At 37.7% G+C, this 19,696-nt stretch overlaps 1 protein-coding gene and 4 non-coding genes across 5 annotated transcripts; all 5 read left to right on the plus strand.

The window, feature by feature from the left end:
* The first annotated feature begins 22 nt into the window (after positions 1 to 22).
* RPS12 (ribosomal protein S12) lies at positions 23 to 3,782 on the plus strand. The gene is made up of 5 exons (XM_085301854.1): positions 23 to 130; positions 486 to 602; positions 2,238 to 2,340; positions 2,841 to 2,942; positions 3,696 to 3,782. Exons 1-5 carry the CDS (start codon positions 117 to 119, stop codon positions 3,756 to 3,758), a joined length of 399 nt encoding a protein of 132 aa, XP_085157980.1. The 5' UTR covers positions 23 to 116; the 3' UTR covers positions 3,759 to 3,782.
* Positions 1,279 to 1,353, plus strand: LOC146597582 (small nucleolar RNA SNORD101). The gene has a single exon (XR_014895473.1). It is a non-coding gene; the product is annotated as a small nucleolar RNA SNORD101 (small nucleolar RNA).
* LOC146597583 (small nucleolar RNA SNORD100) lies at positions 2,689 to 2,772 on the plus strand. Its single transcript, XR_014895476.1, has one exon. It is a non-coding gene; the product is annotated as a small nucleolar RNA SNORD100 (small nucleolar RNA).
* LOC146597584 (small nucleolar RNA SNORA33) lies at positions 3,243 to 3,377 on the plus strand. Its single transcript, XR_014895474.1, has one exon. It is a non-coding gene; the product is annotated as a small nucleolar RNA SNORA33 (small nucleolar RNA).
* Positions 3,783 to 4,131: 349 nt separating the features above from the next.
* Positions 4,132 to 4,216, plus strand: LOC146597585 (small nucleolar RNA SNORD100). Its single transcript, XR_014895475.1, has one exon. It is a non-coding gene; the product is annotated as a small nucleolar RNA SNORD100 (small nucleolar RNA).
* Positions 4,217 to 19,696: the final 15,480 nt, after the last annotated feature.

The following is a 19,696-nucleotide window of genomic DNA, read 5'->3' on the forward strand; positions in this document are numbered from 1 at the left end:
CGCGGCGGGGGAGGGCCGCGGCGGGGCGCCGGGGCGCTCGCCGCCTCTCACCGCGCCGCTCTGTGTCTGTATTTGCAGCAGGAAGCCGGGCGGGAGCGGCACCCACCGAGAGCGCCATGGCCGAGGAAGGGTGAGCAGGGCCGTTAGGGCCGTTAGGGGCGGGGGTGTCGCGCGGGAGCCGCGCCCGGCCTCGCTTTGTAGGCCCGGCCGTGCCCTGAGAGCCGAGCCCTGCCGGCCTGCATGCTGCTGCCCGCGCCTCCTCTTGGCGAGGAGCTGGGTGCTCTCGTGGTGTGCAGGCTTTCTTCGTATTTGTGGGGGGAGCACAGGTGGCTGCCTCACCGGCAGCACTAGAATCCGTGTTATTCTCTAGTTTGTTGTCCTTCAGTGTTGTAACGACTGGAGATTGCAGGAGAATTGGAAAGCTTCTGCTTCGTGTTGTGAAGATAGTAGCAGCGATAGCTGAATAATGTCTATCTTCTGTTCAGCATTACTGCTGGAGGTGTAATGGATGTCAACACCGCCCTGCAAGAAGTGCTGAAGACTGCACTCATCCATGATGGCCTAGCTCGTGGTATTCGGGAAGCAGCCAAAGCCTTGGACAAGTAAGTGTTGCTTTCCCTAAGCAGACAGCGAATAGTAAAGCTAGGAAAGGTATGTTATTGCGTGCACAGCGCTTGCTTTGTCTAGATACTTAGTTGAAAGCTTTTTGGTTTGGAAGATAATTTTTTTTATCAGTGAGGTCAGTGCTTTGCTATTTGTATTTCAAGGCCTTTAATTATGACCTTAAAATACAGACATTAAATTAGATGACCCAAGAATAACAGTCTCCAGTGTATTAGGTTCTTTTTTTCTTGTGATCCTGGTGCCACAGAATTTTTAAATGGATTGAGTTTTCTGAAGTAAGTGGTGTTGGCAGTATACACTAGGGAAATTTGAGTCTCAGGAATCTTGTTGCAACGATTCTGTTTTAAGAAACTTTTAAAATTTTGTAAAATTTTTGAAGAACTTGAGAGGGGTAGTATGTATGTTTGAAATACTTAAACTGGAAGATTTTTTTGTAGTTAAGGAAAATCTGAAATTCAGTATAGCTTTTTTGCTAGCCTCATTTTCTTGTGTTGAAACTTAAGGAATTTTGAGATACTATACCAAAACAGTATTAAACTGAAACTTGTTATACATGTGCCAGTAGCAGCGTTCAGTTATGGTCGCTGACAAGATGAGATAGTGTAGACAAATACTTTTAAGAATAGACTTGATGCTTAAAGGCAAAGCTACAGTGTTTGAATGATGACTCTCCAATTTGTCGGATACCCCTTCACTCTTTTTATGAGTGATAACAGTAGTCTGACAAACCTGTACATTACAAGCTCTTATATGAGCTACCAAACAAAAGAGGAGGAAAAAGAAGTGAAACTTTGCTGATTAGAAAATGGTTCCTAAGAATTCTATTGATTTAAGGTACAATATTACATAGTATGTGTTTGGAGGTGGTTGTATGTGTGTGTTTTCTATGGATTTTTGTTGGAATGTTTTTGCTTGAAAACTGTTTCAGAAACAATCTTGTGAAACTGGTAGTGGCAAAAGACAGAAGACTGACTTTTTTTTTATAGTGGTCAAATTATATCAAGTTAAACATAGAAGACCTATACAGCTCTCTTTGTTGTCAGGTACCCCTTTGATATTCTTAACATTGTACTGCAGTATACAAAGATCCTAATTAGAATTGGGGCCCTGTCATAACAGCTTCTTTGGACGTAAGTAGAAAAGATTGTTCTGAAGAGCTTATAACAGTTTGACATAATTCAAGCTTTTAATAATTTAATAATTCCAGTTCTAATATTGAATTAATGTGATCTGAAGTAAAAAGTAGAAGCAAACTGTAAATTGATTGCTTTGTAGTGGTGACACTGGTTGGTTGTAGGACGTGGTGTTTATCTGGTCATTACATCATTTTCAAAGACTGGGAGTTTATTCAGTGGGCTTTTAAAAAGCTTCCAAGATGAGTAAATCCTGATAATAAAGCTAATGGTGTCTAATTAGTGTATATGTGAAGAAAAGGTAAATGCATAGGTAGCTAAGTATATCAAAATTATATTTAGTGTTGTAAAAGTCTATATAGCAAAAGCAAAAATTAAAGTGGCTATCTACAAATACGTGCACTGGTTCTTGTACTTCAGAGATTTGACTACTAAAAAGAAATTTGTCAGCCTTTGAAATCACAATTTTTGTTTTTTTAGACGCCAAGCCCATCTCTGTGTTCTGGCTTCAAATTGTGATGAACCCATGTATGTAAAGTTAGTTGAAGCACTTTGTGCAGAACATCAGATCAACTTAATAAAGGTGAGTATTAGAACTTGCGGTGAAGTTTAGAAGAACTGTTTACGGTCTGTTACTTGTTTCAGTTCAGAGAGCTGAATCTTTGAAGCACCTTGCTGTAATTCCATATATGGTTAAGTAAATATTTTCTCATAGCAGTGATGATTCCCTCTCCCCCCCCCCTTTCTATTTGGTCATGTTGGCAGTACAAGAAACTTGGACATAACAAAGAGAAGGGATACTATTAAGTATTTTGTAAAGCTGAAATTTGTTTCTCAGTCAGCTGAGCATCAAATTGAGAGAATTAATACTGCAGTGATACTGCTGCAAGTCTTAACATGGCTTAGTCTTCAAATTAAAACACATAGGAGGGCTGTACAATGATATTTTGGCTCCCTCTACTGATACTAGTGAGGAAAGCAGCCATACGTTACCCAATTCTTCTGAGAGTACAGCAGCCTTTTTTGTTCAACTTAGTTATGTTATAGATGACCAGTCCTAATGTGATGCAATGTCTTACACAGGTTGATGACAACAAAAAGCTGGGTGAATGGGTAGGTCTCTGCAAGATCGACAGAGAAGGAAAACCTCGCAAAGTAGTGGGCTGCAGTTGTGTGGTTGTCAAAGTAAGATGACACTAATTCTAGCTTATATCTTCTGAAAATGAGCAGTAAATATTTTAAATTTAAACTACGAATTAGGTTGCTTATATTTTAAAATAGTTGCTCTGCATTGTTGATAGTGAAAACAAACCTGCTTTTCCTTGTTCAATATTCACCTTTGTGAAACATTTATTTAAAATTGTATTTTTATTCATTTTGTGAGTTAATGTTGGAGTCCTTCAAGTATATATGCTCACTTGCCAGTAAACATTAAATAAGACACTTTTATTGCTGGAAGAGATGAGGTTCTGCTTGAAAAAATAAGTGCCAGTTAGTTATGTCTGCTTAACTTGACAGTGTTTTGCAGAGCACATTTTAAGATAAGACTGGCAAAGTAAAGCCACAGTACGAGCCTTGAAGACTTTGTTGTCTTTGAGGTCCCAAGAGATGGCTACATCTTCCTAATAAACACTGACTTCTGCATGTATTTTCATACTTTTGTTACTCTTCTCATATAATGATTTGAGTTCCTTTAAGCAGACATTGCATTTGGATCCCTACCACTGGGTGTGTTAAATTTGAATAGAGTAGTCCTTTTTTAGGGAATTAGGAAAAAGTAGCTGGCAAATGTGATTCTGCTTGAGGTTACCTGGTTAGAGGGATGTATTTGGGAGTGCCTTCAGAAACATGTCAGAATGTTAGTTGTTGCTTTAAACATAGGTTATAAATTTCTGAATGGGTCTGTATGATATTAATGTGTTTTTTCTTGTCTAACAGGACTATGGCAAGGAATCTCAGGCCAAAGATGTCATCGAAGAGTACTTCAAGTGCAAGAAATGAATGAAAAATAAATATTGAGCCTGACTAGTGTATGTGTGATTGATGGGTGGGTACCTGTGGAAGAAAACTTTGTATTATAAGGATAATAAGGTGAAAGGACTCCATAGGTCTTGCAGTAGTTCATTAATCTTTCAATGCTGTCTGCTTCCTGAGAAAATAGTGGGGTGTCCCTGCAGTTCTTAAATCTAGGGTGCTGCTGTTTCCTCTTCTGCTTCAGAGGTTAACAACTAACAGAGGTTTGCACAGCTTATAAATTGCGGAAGTACTGAAGCAGTTGATTACTGCCTTTGGTTGCATCTGACTTGGCAGTGCTTGGGCCTGTATTGCTGCAGTGATTCCTGAGTGACATGCTTGGGAAAATCTGAAGTACTGCTGCATCTGTGATGAAAATTTGGCTCCCTCTACTGAAACAAGTGAGGAAAACTGCCTGAATTGTTACCCAAATCTTCTGAGATGTTGCAGGAATTTCTTAAATGCTATTTTAATGTGTGCAGAGAATTTATAGGACTAGGTATATTTTCTTCACTCAGTTCTGAAGCTAATTGTGTGTTGAATTAGTTTCTACTTACGGGAAATATCCTCATACTTTTCAATTCAATTTTGTAGGAGTTTTTGGTCATCATGGCAGCTGGGTAGCTGAACTCCTGAGCTGACTTTTTTTTCATTTTCTTGTGTTGAAAATAAGTCAGGATTGGAATTGGAGTTCAACATTCATTCCTTTTCTATCTGTGTTTTGCATATTTCTCAAATTCTGTTTTGCAGAGTAGAGCAGCTGTAACTGGAGTAATGAGGAGTTCTGTTATCCTGATAAATAAGGTATGAAGGTTATGAAGAATGTGGGCTGGGCCCCTGCAGGCTGAGGAGTCAAATGTGTTTCTTAAGCTCTTGAGCTCAAACTTGCTATTACCATTTATGGGACCCCTCTTCTGAGACCCCTGATCACACAGGTAGTAGGAGGTGGTAGGGAGAGATTGCCTCCATGTGGGAGTATTGTTCAGAAGCTGGGCTTGGTGATTGGATGCACTGTCCTACAGCTCAAGTTTTTGGCCCTGTGACTGCCTAACTGCTAGAAAGTGCCAGCTAGGGTTGAGTGGCTTTTGGTGTGAGGTTCTTGTATTTGATTCTTGATGTACTTGATCATGGAGTCAACAATGTCAAGTCTGTTTTTTTAAAAAAATATTTAGTCTTGTCTAATTTCTCAGTAGAGAGATGTTAAACACTAATGTCAAACACATTTTAATTCATATCAAGCAGGTATTATAGATAAAAGGGTTGATACTACAGAGGGAAGTTATTCACACAAATGTATGAATTTTACCAATTTCTATTCAGCACTTTTTTAATATAGTTGAAATCACAAAAAATCAGTTTTGTAGAAGTTTCAGTTGCAGATCTTTCACTGAGTTACTAGGCGTTTTTAAATGCTGAAAGTAGAAATTAAAATTATTAAATAGAGTTGAAAGCCTCTGAAAAACTTGCTTCCTTAGTTCAGTTTAACTAATAAGCTTAAATATTTTGCCCTTGTACATAGAAGTGTACTGAAGCGCACCTACCCTTTTGTCCTACCTTAAGTTGCAGCTTCGAAGAGTTTTGGTTCCCATTTGAAAACAAATAAAGGACATGTATGCTTAAATGTATTTTTATAAGGCTATTTGCAACTGCATTCTAAAAAAAGTGTATGATTAGATATCTGTCTGATAATAGCATTTATAGCTTGCTTTTCTTTGACGCTCCATTCTAGTACAGTTAAATTCAGAGAAGGAAATGGGTTCCCAAACTGGAGCTTAGTACCTGGATTCAACAGCCTGTGTACTGCTGAGATTGAAATTTGGTTCTTGCTGTCCAAAGTTGTGTAAGCACACACAAAATGACCCTTGGAGATCAATTGCAGGCTATGCTGCTAATGGACCAAAAGAGAACTGGCTGGCCTGGCACACTTTCATGAGGCGGGCTCTGGATTCTGGGCTATGTAGTGTGTGGTGTTCGTGCTGAAATCGAAGCCAGTTGGTGAATGGCTCCCATCACTCTGAAGAGGCATTTTGATGTACCTGAAGTGTGTTGCATTAAGCTGTATGTGCTTGCTTACCTACCTGGGCCTGAAGAGCTGCTGGAAGTGAAAGCAGCAGGGAGTAGTTTTGCAGAGGGATTTCAGTCACCTATTTATTTTTTTCTCTTAGATCTTGTAGAACTTAACCCTGCTTGATAGGGTGAGCTAGAAGAGGGCTTTTGTTGTATTTGGAGCAACTCTTTTCAACCTGTGCTTAGGAGACCTTGGTTGGGAGGGCTGCCATTTCTTTGCATGCACAAGCTGGACTCCTGTAATACCTGTTGGAGAACTGTTTTCAAAATTCAGAAATTATGGTCAAAAGTTATTCTAATTTTGGGTGCTTAATCTGATTGCATGGAAGTGATTGAAAGCTCTGTTTTAAGTGCTGAAATCTGTTACAGGTAAATGGGAGGAAAAGAGCATTGCTATGTTTTTTTATTTTTTTTTAATAGTTGTGGAAATGTAGTGGTAGTTACATGCACAATCTGAACTTTAAATTCTCAACTATAAGATTTCATACTATTTCATTCTACTTAAGGACCACTCCAAGAGTACAGTGCTTCATGCTTTGCAGTTAGGCTTCACAGATACTGATGAGAGCAGATTAATCATCTGAACTCTTGTTCAGGCTGGAGCTGAACATCTGAAGTGTTCAGGCTGGAGCTCTGTTCCAGCCTCTGCAGGAAGTGTGTGATAGCTGTTAATGGTTCATCTGGTGGATTAAGATTGCACAGGAAGATGGAACCCACGTAGATCTTACTTTTCAGAACTGAAACAATCTGTGTGCAAACTGAAGTTTTCCAACAGTTTGTAATTTGGCTGAAATACGGGAATTTAACAAAATGACACAGGAGAGTGAGTTGAGTGTCTTCTCTAATTTAGATACATTTTGCTCTGACTACAAAGGGAGTTTTGACAAATAATCAGGTTCAGATATTCACCTTCTAGAGGTCTACAGTTATGTGAAGTTACTCCCACCTGCCTGCATGGTTAGGAAATTAAATTCCTTAATCCAAAGCAGTAAGGTTTTAGGTCTTTTTGATAAAATTGTGATTGTTTTAGCAAGGGCAAACACTAGACCTGAGACTTCTTTTGTTAAACTGAGTTTACCTTTCTAGATGAAACTTAAAATTTAGCTTGAGGAGGACCCAATGGAAAACTTCAGTTGGTACATTTTACATTTTCTCATAAACCTAGTGAATGCCAATGGTCTCTTTAGTGAGAAGCACTATAATATCAACCACACATTGATAAGATGAGGCTGTTTTGTAATTAATAGGGAAAAAAACGAGGGAAATCTGTGGAAGAGGAAAAACACTCATGTCCAGAAGAGTGTTAATGCTGAGATAATCATCTTGGAAAAGTAAAAAGAACATTTTCCCCCAAAACTTGGGATAAAATAAAACTTAGCCTTTTTCCTTAATAAAATTCTACCAAACTGGTCCAGGTTTTACTTAGCTACCTCCAGACTCTCTGAACTTCAGTTGGAAGTTGTCTCTTGTTTCATCTGTTTGATACCTGAAGCTGTACCCTTTCTACTTCTCTCAATATATATTAATGGAGAAAACTTGGAGAAAACTAATCAAAAATAGTATGGTGCGTTCCAATAACATCTCTGGAGTTGTAAAAGTGAGTATCCCCTCTCTGAGAGTGCTTAAAGAACAAAAGTTGTGGAGTTTTATAGCATACATGTGGAAGAGTCCATCAGGACAGAAGACCTATAGCAGCATGAGAAGAGAATTTTCTAATTCATAATGTATTTATGGTGCTGCAGAGAAAGACCTTTGAGAAGTCAGATACATTGCATTACAAGAATTGATACTCTGTAAGCAGTTCACCTTGGTATTCACAACCTGCAGGAAGGTTTGCAGTACAACTAGATTTATTTGATTATGCTAGGATAATACAATAGGACCAAATTCAGATTCACATGAAATATAGGTCAGACATCCATTTTTGGTGGATTTGGAATTGTATGCTTCTGCTTCTTGACATGAACAGTGGGATTCCTTTTTTTATTTCAAAGCCACATGGCAACATGAACACTGAATTACAGTTGTCAAAGTCTAAGAATTGTTAACACACTGGAGATTGATACATTTAGCCAAGACATTTGGCTTGCTCATAATTGTAAATATGTCCTTAAGGAGTGTTTCATGTATTTCAAAACTAATAGCAGTTTGGGAAGTAACAGTTCTGCACAGCCCAACTATTCAACTTTATAGAATATTCTGCTTCATTTAACATTTTAACTGTTGTTACTCTTCACTGTGAGAAAATAACATACATCTTCATTGCATGCATTACATACATCACATCTTAATTAGTGAGACAGTTTCTGCATGTATCTAGTGAAATACTGATCCCAATAATGCAGAGTAGGAGCGCTGTGTCGGTACTGTTCTGACCCAGTGAAAGTACTGGGAGTTTTGCTGCTGGCTTGAATGGATGAGCACATGAGCTAATGCGATAATCCCGATTCAGAAAAATCTGTTATTGTTGAGAATATTTGCCACCTCTCTGAGGACAGTAACTATGAAATCATGCTTGAGTAGTAAAGTGGATATTCTCTAGGGAGGTTGCTTACAAATGCTCAGAAGTGCATAAGTAACTCATTAAACTTTGTGAATTCAGTTATAGTAAAACATTCACAGTAAGACTATAAGCATTCAAGGGAAATAGATCTGTTGTAATGAATGTTTGGAAAGTAAAACTGTGGTAGGCCAAAAATGAGAGAAAATGCATTTTGTTTCTTGTATATAATCCTTTTTCTCTATAGTTACGTTTTGCGTTTCCCAGGTTATGATCTATTAGTCGTGTATTCAGGAAGCAGTTTACTTGACTGAGGCTTTTCAAGCCTGTACTTATGTGAAGGAACGTATGTTAAGTGGAAGCGGTTAATCAAAGTGCTTTCTATTGTAAATATGTTTTTTTGTTCACATGTTAAAATGAATATTTGTAAGTTCCTGTTTGTTGATATTTGAAATAGTTAGCAATTAACACTTTAAAAGTTTAGAATAATTCTTAACATTCAGAGATTCTCAGCATTCTTGCCATTCCAAGGTTTTCCTACAAATAGTTCACAGTAGTGAAGCTTTCAGTGGAATTACTTCAACAATAGCTGGATTATGCATTTCCTCTTAATCGGTATCACATATGATTAGTTACATTTAGGAAAAAGTACTCAAATAAGGAGAGCTGTATACCACAACATCAAATTTGTTAGGCAGTGTTTATTCTGTGAAAATTGATATGTTAATACAGTTTCAAGACTATTAGTTTTAAAAATAAGCTACTTTGTCATTTTACACTTGTATGAATATTAATACTAGGGAATGACAGTTCTATTTTCCATAAAGAGCTGGATTGACATCTTGATTTTATGACCAAAATGATTAGGTTTCAAATTAGAATTTGTTTTGTAATGTGACCTTAAAATCCACGCAAGGTCATCAATAGAGAATTGAATAAGACTTCAAATGTTTTATGCTGTCTGTAGTGTTTATTTTTTAAAAAAACTTCCCATGAACAAAATTCCACATAAGCTTTGTTTTGCCTAAGCTTATCTTGCCTAAAAGTTACTTTTTTAATCCAGATTGGCCAAGCAGGACAAGTGATTGCTATTCCTTCTTGCATACTGCAAGATTGTTAGCCCATCTTCCTCTCAGACCTCTTTTCTAGACTAAACAGACCCAATTTCTTCACATTTTCCTCCTAGCTGGTATTTTAAAGATTTGCTATATAAAAAACAAAGTGATTGATTCACCTTGCAAGGTTTCAGATACAGATCTTGGATTACTTTTTAAATTGCAGCCAGTTATAGTCTTTGCTCTAAGGGTACCTTTTTCCTGTCCCATGAGAGCATGTGGTAGGCAAGGTTGAACTTGAAGAGTGGGCAGAACCTAACTTTCTGTATCTTTGGTCAGACTGTTTAACTTCCCTTGCAGGTTTTACTTTTATGTGAAATAAGGATGATGCATCTTGGAACAATCTTTTCTGTCTGTTTTGTGGCCTGTGGTGTGCAGAAGAGAATTTCCTTTCCTGGACTGAAATATCAGTCTCAGTGGTTTTGCATGGATTGGTAGTTCTTTCCAAGCCTAAATTCTTATGCTCCTATATGAAGCAGGAACCCAGCAATGTAATCTGAAGAAATGCTGTGAAGTCATCACAAAGATGCTAAATATTGCCTTAAAATGACTTCTAGATTGTATTAGCAAGAATGTCCTTTGTGAAGTTGAAAATGCAAAATAGTTTCAGAATAAAATGCGCCTTGCTGTTCCTGAAATATCTAAGGCATTCTGGCCAGTATCGGTTTGGTGTCCTCTGCATGTGGGCTTAGATTATAAAGCTTGATTTCCCCTCTGTATTTTCACAGCACGTACTTTGATGGAGTTGTAGATAGACTGACTCCTGGAGGAGCTGATTATACCTGCAGTCCACACTTTCCCATGACCGTGTCTGTATTTTACTGTTTGATCTCATTCCATGCTAATTCTGATTAAGAAGTACGTGTGCTCATAAGGTGTGGTGGGAGCCTGAATGCTCACTTGAAAGTAGTTTGTAACAAGGGCGTATTTCCTGGTGCAATAATGCTGATAGTTATTGCAGTAGCACAAATGCCAGGGGATCAGGGCCTGTCAGCAGCAAACTGGCATGCTGCAGGAACACTTCTACAGGCTCCAACTGTTCCTTTGGAGAGCATTGTTTTTTATACCTGGTTGCTAAGAGAAAAGTATGTATTTTGGCCTTACTTAATGCAAAAAGTATGTTATTGCTGGTGAACACTAAGATATTTAGTAATAAAGCACATTATATTTAACGCTCTCATTTATAAGCATAAACAACTGTTTTGATCAGTGTTCCTGATCTCAAATTGCTTGCATTGTTCCCGTTTTGTCTATAGTTTGTATGACACAACGTAGATATTGCCCCCTGTGAGTCGGTGCCGTTTTACTAAGGCTGATGCAAATGCTGTCCCTGAAACATGCCTCCTTTTCTGAAGACTTTATGAAGATCTCATCCTCTGCTGTAAAGCAGCTCTGAGCATACATCCATTTGGCTTGCCTTCTACTTTAAAGAGTAATTGGGATTTGAAACCTCAGTAGGATTTTTTTTTAACTTTGTGTTAGGCCATTGAACTGTATATTGAGCTGTGGATGAGTGCAGAATTGTGATTTAATTTATGTAGTCTGAAGGAAGGCAGAGTAAATGGCAAGTGTTTTAATGGTGTCTAATTTTAGACAGTTAAATATACAATTAAATTTTTTTCCCACTGCAGTAAGCAAATGTTTATTTTGAAAATCTTAAATTGAGCAGTTGAATGTTATAATCCTACACACATTAATCCAATGCATGAGAATTTTATATACTTTTGGATGAGGGCCCAGCTATGAAAAACCTAAATCCATATACTCATTCATTAGTTAACATGTTATAAAAGATTACGTAACTTCTTTGTAGAAAGAAAAACCATGGTACAAATATCTTAACTTTCAGACATTGGTAGTTGCTGCTTCCTTAAAATTCCAAAAGTGTCTGGGTCACGTAATATTTTATAAGCTAGTAAAAACAAATTTGAAAATCCCTTTGTCTTGCATGAGCTCCTTTCAGTTCAAAAGCAGTTGGAGGGACTTTTTATAGTATTTAAATGAAAGTAGATAAGAATATTTTCACTGAGACCTATAGAAGCAGTGCACTGTTACTTACAGAAAGTATCCCCATGTTATGTAACTTAACCACACTTTTCTAAAATGTACAAACTGGTACAATAATTTTGCTTGTACCTGATTGTCTCATTAAAAAAATCCTTTTAATGATCTGCTTTTTCATATTAGTGATTGGACACAAAGCAAAGCTATACAAAATATATATCCACAAGGGGAACAGTGTTTATGTACAAATCAACACAGATCGCTCTGTTACCGGATTGAATGTTTATTACCTTCAGCTTGGTAAATAAAATAATATATTCATCTTTGCTGTAACCTGCCTGAGGTCAGTGTCACTGTGGTAAGAACAAATTTCAATATTTGAAACACAACAGTATGGGATACGTGTGTTAATACTACACGAGGATACTAATGCATGAGTGTTCGGCATTCTTTTTCTAAAAACTGAAACAATAGGCCACAGTCTCCTATGCCAAATTCCTTTCCTATAAAATTTTACAATTGCATTATGAAATTTAAAAAAATGTGTTAGGCTGACATGAAGACAAACTATTAAAGTAAATTTCCTATTTTCTKACTCCAGAAAATTGGAATTGCAGTAGGCTTCAATTTTCCTTTTGTTTCTCAAATTGTTCTAAGACATTTTTCACAATGAGCAAGTTTAAATCCCTATTAAAATAGGCTTTTCATTTTGAAGACAGAGTGAAAAAGATATGCCCCTGAAATAACCTTTTGTATTGATTGTATTGTTAGCAGCCAGTGTGTTGGATAACATAATACAGATGCCTAGGAGAGGTTTAGAAAAGCAAATGGAGGTAGAAAAACTGAAACGTTAACCAGTTTTAGAGTGTATGTGTTTAGGGGAATAGAAGTCATGTTCTGTAGAACCCCTCCACAAAAAAATGAAACACCCTCAGGTATCCATATATTAAATGTGGTTGCATGTCAGTACAGGCTGTGGTGTATATTCTTTCTTCCATTTGAGTGGACAATATTCAAGTAACACCTTCAGCTTTGTTTCTTTCAAGCAACAAAATACATTTATCAGCACCTTAAAAAAAAAAAAAATGTATGCATGTGGAATTTAGCAAGCTACTGTGCCTCTTTAATACATACAGGTTCAGTTCCAGATTTCTGCAGAGACCCGGACATTGCCTTTCCATTCTATGGGCATGTTTTCTGTTCACATCAAAATTTCAGCTGATTCTGACTCTTCCCTCATGAATATCTAACTGTTCAAAATCAGCATGTCAGCTTTTAACATTTCTTCCTAATACCTGCATGTCTTGATCCTTTTCTGATCAGTGTAAACAGTAGCAGCATTCTGTCTGTCTCTTGAGCCCTTTAGATGTCATCTGTACTCCAGTCTTATTGCGGGTTTTTATGTTCCAGTTCTTGTTTGCAGTTTAACATTTCATAGCTCTTCAAARTGGTGCTTCAAATAACTTCTATTACTTCAGAGCAATCTAGCTGCCTTTGTGTATCTCTTCCTTGACCCACTTGACAAGAACCATGGTATGGACCCATTCTTGAATGAAGCATGAAGTGCATGTGTTGATGTTTTGCATTTGTCAAGGTCCTTTCTGATACTTATTTTTCATATTACTGCCAGTTCAGGAAACCATTGTGGAGATCCTGATGCTTAAACTTTTTTTTTTTTAAAAAAAAAAAAAAAAAAAAAGGTGTGTGTGGAATTTTGATATTTTTACTGTTCTATGCCTCACACTTTTGACATGCTCTGTGTAAGTATTTGCAAGACTAACTTGCTATTTTTACCTTGGTTCTCATAAAAGTTTCTAGTTTTAGATTAGCTACATAAGGGGATGAACAGGGCTAAAAGTTTTAGCATGTTAAGACTCTTGTTTTGGGGTTTTATGTGCAACAGTGACTTGCTTGGTCACTCAGTCTTCTGTCCTAAGTGACACATTTGATAACTGCTTGTGTAGTGATCCTCAAAACTTATATATGATTGTACAGGAGTTTTTCACTGTACAGAAGAGAGATTTATCTGATGTGCTGCTGGAGACAGGGGAAGCTTGTGGTTGAAAGCCACCTCAGGCCTGTTATGTCATCTTATCTCAGTCCCCTGTCATTCTCCAACCATGCGCCAGCCATTCCCCATCTCTTCCTTGGTGTATGTTCTCTCCCTCCCGGAAGGGAGCTGCACCTTCCTGTTTAAAATGTAGGATCCTGTCTTCCCCAAGWTGCTAGTATATGCAGGCAGGTGTTTCACAACCTGTAGCCTTCTTGCAAGGCACCTACAGAGAGAGGGAGCAAAAGACCAACCTGACTATGGCTTTTCTAGAAACTATTGTCAGGCTAATATAAACAAAACCAGTATTTCCTTCTCCCCTTGTATGTGTCTATTCTGTATTTGCAGAAAATCCTAGCATGTGCAATGATAAATGTAAATAATTCCCTTGATGATAAATGTTTAAGAAAACAATTTGAAGCAATACTCAAAAGTATGTTGTTTGCCAGCCCATAGCGATTCGARTGCTAGTTGCACAATTCTAATCTCAGTACACGTTTTGTTCGTACTAATACCAGTGTGGAGTGTGTGAATGCTGTTATCTACCTTCATTGCATCAAACAGCTTTGTACTGGCTGATGTGACTGTCTTGGGGACCTTAAATCTCTCACCTTTTGAACCAGTGCACCTTGGGCGACAGAGCAGAGTGCCTCAGGCTATTCTAATTGTGCTTTAATATTGCTTAGGAGAGATCATCACCAAATACTGAAAACAGTAATACATTTTTTGATGCTGCCAAAAATGTATAAATTTGTTTGAAAATGGAACATCTAATTAGGACTAAAAATCAACAGGCTAAACAACAATTGTACCATACTTTATTAGCTCCTAACAGAAGCCAGATTTCAGCTAGTAGCAACAGGGATGAAAGATTCTGCCTTACCATTAAGGAAACAGATTAGTTCTTAGTCCTTTACCTTTGTGTTGTAAATTTACACTGACTTTAGGGAGTCAAMTATTAGGCTAGTATGTTGTCTACAAATTACAGCCAAGCTTGCAAGTGTTGCACAACAATATCTCGTAAAGGAGACATTTCTTTATAGGTGATTGTGGTGTAATACTAACTGAATTTAAGGTTAGTGTTTCTTCCTTGTGGTGACCTTAGTACTATTTAATAAGTGTCAAGCAAAATTCAAGTGTGCATACAAAGATGAATAAATTTGAAGCAAGAAGGCAATGATGGAGAAAGACTGCAATGTAAGATTTCTTGTGTTATTGTATAGATGAACGTGTAGATGTATTTAGAGGAAATTATTTATTAGATGAAGCTAATCTCCTGTGTGAAGAGTTATCTTCTGTCTTCAGAGTAAATTCACCCCCAGAGAAGCTTTTATAAGAGGATTTTAGCTGTAATATGCCAGATCATAGAAAATATGTCTTTAAACATAAATTATGTACATAATTCAGTCACAGTTTTTCTAAGCCACTTCATATTGTCTTGTCTGATGTGAAAAGCACTCATGCTTTTGTACCAGTAAAATACCTGTATGCCTGGAGGGTAGCAATTTATAGTAAATATTAATGTAAATTAAAAACCTTTCAAAAGAAAGTTAACTGAAACATCTGTGTCTCTGTTTATAATTATATAATAACACTCTTTAAAAATGCTGTTTGGATGCTATGAATGATTTTGTGTATTAAAAAAAAAAAAAAATAAAGCTTTCAGCCACATTGGCCTACAGTCAAGAAATATCCAAAGAATTGCAGTGCCATTCCTATGGCTATCCTTGTTATCTTATGGTCAAATCATTCATGTTATTGGAAACGCTGGAATTTTTGTGCATATCAGTGGCACTGGGAACTTTTCCAAGCTTATTTTCCATGGAATGAAATTATTTTCTTTAATATTTAAAGTCCACCTTATATATGTTTTTTTAAGTTTTAGTTAAAGCARCTTAGCTTTTTCTGAGACTTTTGGGGGGATAGGGTGTTGTTTTGGAGCAGGGTGTTTGGTGGGGGTTTATTTCTTGTTTTTAATCCCAGTTAAACTCTTAAAATTTTTCCATTGGGAAGTTCAAGTGTTTCCATTCAGTTGTAATGGGAAGATGATGGGAGCTGTGGGTAAGTAGCAGTAGGAGAAAAGGAGCGCTTCCAGAAGATTGGGGGAATGACTGAATGTGCAGGAAAGAGAAAATGATGGGTAGATAGGTTCACTGGTCAAGGTAATTGATAGGTGGGGGCAGAAGCAGGGATAGCAAGAGGCTGACTCAATGAGATACAGGAGTCTAAGAATTTAGACATGTCCTTTTCCAGAACTTGGAAYTGAACTTAGAACAGATCAGGTCCCTTCTTCATTGCTTTCTTGACAATAATTAYGAGATAAGTAGCAAAGTATATTTCTTATTGTCCTCTAACACTGGTCCATAGAGAGGACAACAGTCAAGGGACAGAAGAACTCAGTGGAGGAGTGAAAATGCATGCACRCATACAGCAGCATGCATAAGCATGCACTATCTCAAAAGAAGAGTGCAAAGCTGAGCACTCAAGCTAATAGAAAAAAAATTTCTGGGTAACTTTAAATTTGTTGACATATACATTCTTTAAGCATAGTCATATGCTGATTTGTCTCCTACAGCGCTCTCGTATTATTTGAAGATGAAGCAGACCAACAGACTAAAAATGATCCATGGCTGTACTATGAAGGAGTAGAAGACTGTTTTGTGATTGAAAACTACCTCTACCTCTGCCCTGAAGAGGTAGGAACTTATGCACCTTCACCTACGCAGAGGCGAAATCACTTAGACGTGGACATGTTCACAAGGATGATTGATCAGATGTGTTTGTTTCCTGGGCATAACAACTTGCGTGTGGCTTGTTTTGTAGAAATGCTGAGCATTCACAGCTATTGGAATTTTGTTTTAAGCTTATAAAGCTACAAAACAGTTTTTTTTTCTGAAAAGTAAAGTTATAAAAGTCTCAGATCGGTTATTTTAAATTGATGGGTGCCTGTAGCTTGTGTGCATAATTTACCAAAGTGTAGAGTGAGGAAATTGTTCCCTCCAGGAATGTTGTGGAGACACAATATTTTCTGCTTGTAAAGTACTTTACTAGGATGTTGAAGGAAAGCTCTTGAGGATATTCATGTTTGCAACCATTTAGGAGTTTGGATAGTGCACAAATAACACGCTGTATTGGATACAGCTGGGGAAGATGAACAGACAGCTTCATATATTATCAGGTATAGTACTAAGGCATGTAGGCATATATATGATGCCACCTCTCCTGATTTCGGCAAGGTGAATTGTAGGAGCTGTACATTTATTTTARTGTAGATACTATCAGTTCAATCCCCCCCCCCCTTTTTTTCCCTGAAGTGATCATCTCAACGTTAAGGTCACCTCTAATTTAAACCAATGTTTTACTAGAGCTGTTTGTGTTCCATAGTGCCCTATCTACTATTTGGGTGGAAAAGGCCATTTATAACTCTAATGGACCGTGCAGATACAGTCTGTCAAACACTGTTGTTCCATGGGAGATGGGTTTGGGACTGATTTGTGCCTGATTTTACTTATCTCTAGATTGCCTCCACTCTGCCCTTCGATCTGACAATGCCCTCTCATGCCAATTCTGAACAATTTTCCTGATTTAAACAGAAGATGGCACCATTGCTACAGCTAACAGGGCAGTAACTAAAGCAAGAGAACAGGCCTGTAAAGCAGCTACCTCCTTGAGAGCAGAGTTATAGGAGCAGGTGCTGCAGTGATCCCATCAAGCTGGCTACATAGGAAACAAATGTGAAATGGAACTGTTTAATGCCTTTGAATGTTGTCGATTTCTATGCATATTTTCCAGCATTGTAGTCTTGTAAAATCTAAATGAGTCAGATGTTTAGACTTTTACAGGATTTAGAAATGTGTTCTTATAAACCAAAAGACTTTGTTGTACAGCTGTGACTCCTTCAGTCTGTTTTTCTCAGAGTTAGTGTGTGTGGCGAATGGTATTGTCTGTTTTTTTTCTTTCACAGAGATACCTAATTTATTAAATAAGATGCAAACTTACTGAAATTTTGGGGATATGTTTAAGCAGTCAGTTTTAGCAGTTCCCTTTGTACATCAGCTAGGTAAGTAACGCTACATATCAGACCAGAGAACACCAGTGTCAAATTAAGCATATATGGAACAGTATAGACCTAAGATAAGAGCCTGGTTAGGTGAAGGTATTTTCTTTCCACTCCCTCAAGTGTCTGATGTATTGCAGTGTTCAAAGCWTTTTAGTGTGCTTATATTGTGTTCACACATATGCAATGTATTTGAAACATTCCTACCAAGGAGATTGTGGTAAAAACTGTAATGTGCAGCTTGCTGGGTTTCATTGTAAAGTAATATAATCTCCACATGTGCGAAGGCCAATGCAATATTTTATTTTTTGCTTACCCCAGGGAATGTGATATTAAATTTATCAGCTGAAGTATTTGAATGAGAACTCATAAATATTTCTGAGGTGCATCAATGGCATACATGGGGAGGGAGAAGACATGCAGCAGCATTGGGTGAAAAGGAAAGTTTATATTTTTCATTCTGTCTCAGATAGCATAGCTATACCTTGGCCTTCATCTGGAGTATTGGTAAATTTTTTCAGTGATTGAAAACAAGTTTCAAATTGGAGAGAATCTGTTAGTCACTGATTTTTATTGGTAACTATTAACTCTAGTATCTGGAATTCAGATGCTGTTCACATAGTRTACAGAACTCAGGGTGTCTTTGGGAGGTCCTCTCCTCTCTCCACAGAGATAGGTGCTGTACTGAAAACATTCCAGATGCTTGGGAGAGACTGTTGGCTTGTCCATTTTATCCAATGTCATGTGACTGCAATCAGTAGCTGAGCAAGCTACTGTTAAATCTGGGAAGAGTCTGTGCACTACATTAGTGTAGTTATACCTCTTCCAGGACCTAACGAAAAATCTCTGCATGGCATTATCCTGTGCTGTTGTGTTGATCTAATCAATTGCCTGGAGTTAATCTGGGCATCTCCAAAATAGCTCTGTGGTGATTTAGAATAACCCAAACCATGCTGAGTTAGCAATTCTCTGTCATCACTGGCTCAAAGTTCAGCTGCAGCCAAAATTGTCACCATCAGGAACTGTACTGAGAACAAGACAGGAGACATCATTCTGCCTTGTAGAAAACCTTTATGCTTCCCCATCTTGAGTATTGCACACAGTTGGTCTCCACCTCTCAAGAGCAGTGCTGAGAAGCATGGAAACGAACCCCTAAAATTATTAAGGGGGTATAACAACAGCCTTATGTTGTCACTTCAGTTTGGAGAAAAGGCTGAGTGAAGATGTAGCTGAGGTTTACAAAATTATGACAGCAGTGCAGAATATGAATGCAAAACTGTTATTTGCCAAACCCTACATTACTAGATTAGAGGGCCACACATTGAAACTAGTGGATCATTTAAAACCAGGTTTAAAAAGTACCTTTCTACACAGCATGTGATGAACTTCTGGAACTTGCTGCATGCTGCAAGAGAGCGTGGAGCACATCAAGTGGTTCAAAAAAGGATTAGACAAATTTAAGAATAAGAATTCCGAAATAGGTACTGTTAATACTATGCGAGGCTGTTCCTCTGACTTCCCAAATCCAATAGCTGTGGATACAGGAGGACTATCAGGATCAAACCTTACACACTCTCCCTAAGTAACTTCTTTAGCTGCCTCTGTGGAGACTGAATACTGGCAACTGGGCCATTGGTCTCAACTTCTGGGGCATTTCTGATAGGAAAAGATAGGAAGGACATCATTAAAAAGTGCTAAAAAGTACCTAGAGCCCCTTGTGTCATCATAACATCTCTAAAAGAGAAAGAAAGAAAAAAAATATCTGTAGCACTCACAGAGAAAGCAAAGAAAAAGTAGCTGGCTACTTCAGTTCTTAGGCAGTCAAGAAGCTTGGATAGCTAGAATATTTTAATAGACTTTTCAGGAATCTACTTGATTAGCAGCTAGCTCAAAATTGAAGGCTAACATAGAGTGAAGGTGGTTCAGCCTAGCAGAATAACGATGTGAAAGAAGCAATAAGCCTTTTTGCTATCACTTAAATTGGGACTATTAGAACTGTAGACATACCTAATGTGGTTAGCCTTCTACATACTTGTTAGACGATCTCATCTGAAAGCTCTTAGGCTTTTCTTTACTCTGAGCTTGCTCAGGTTGTACATGGCTCTCACCTTCTGTGCCTTTGACACCTTGGAG

Source organism: Rhea americana, unplaced genomic scaffold, assembly GCF_003343005.1.
Source record: "Rhea americana isolate MKP2758 unplaced genomic scaffold, rheAme1 scaffold_180, whole genome shotgun sequence".
NCBI lineage: Eukaryota > Metazoa > Chordata > Aves > Rheiformes > Rheidae > Rhea > Rhea americana.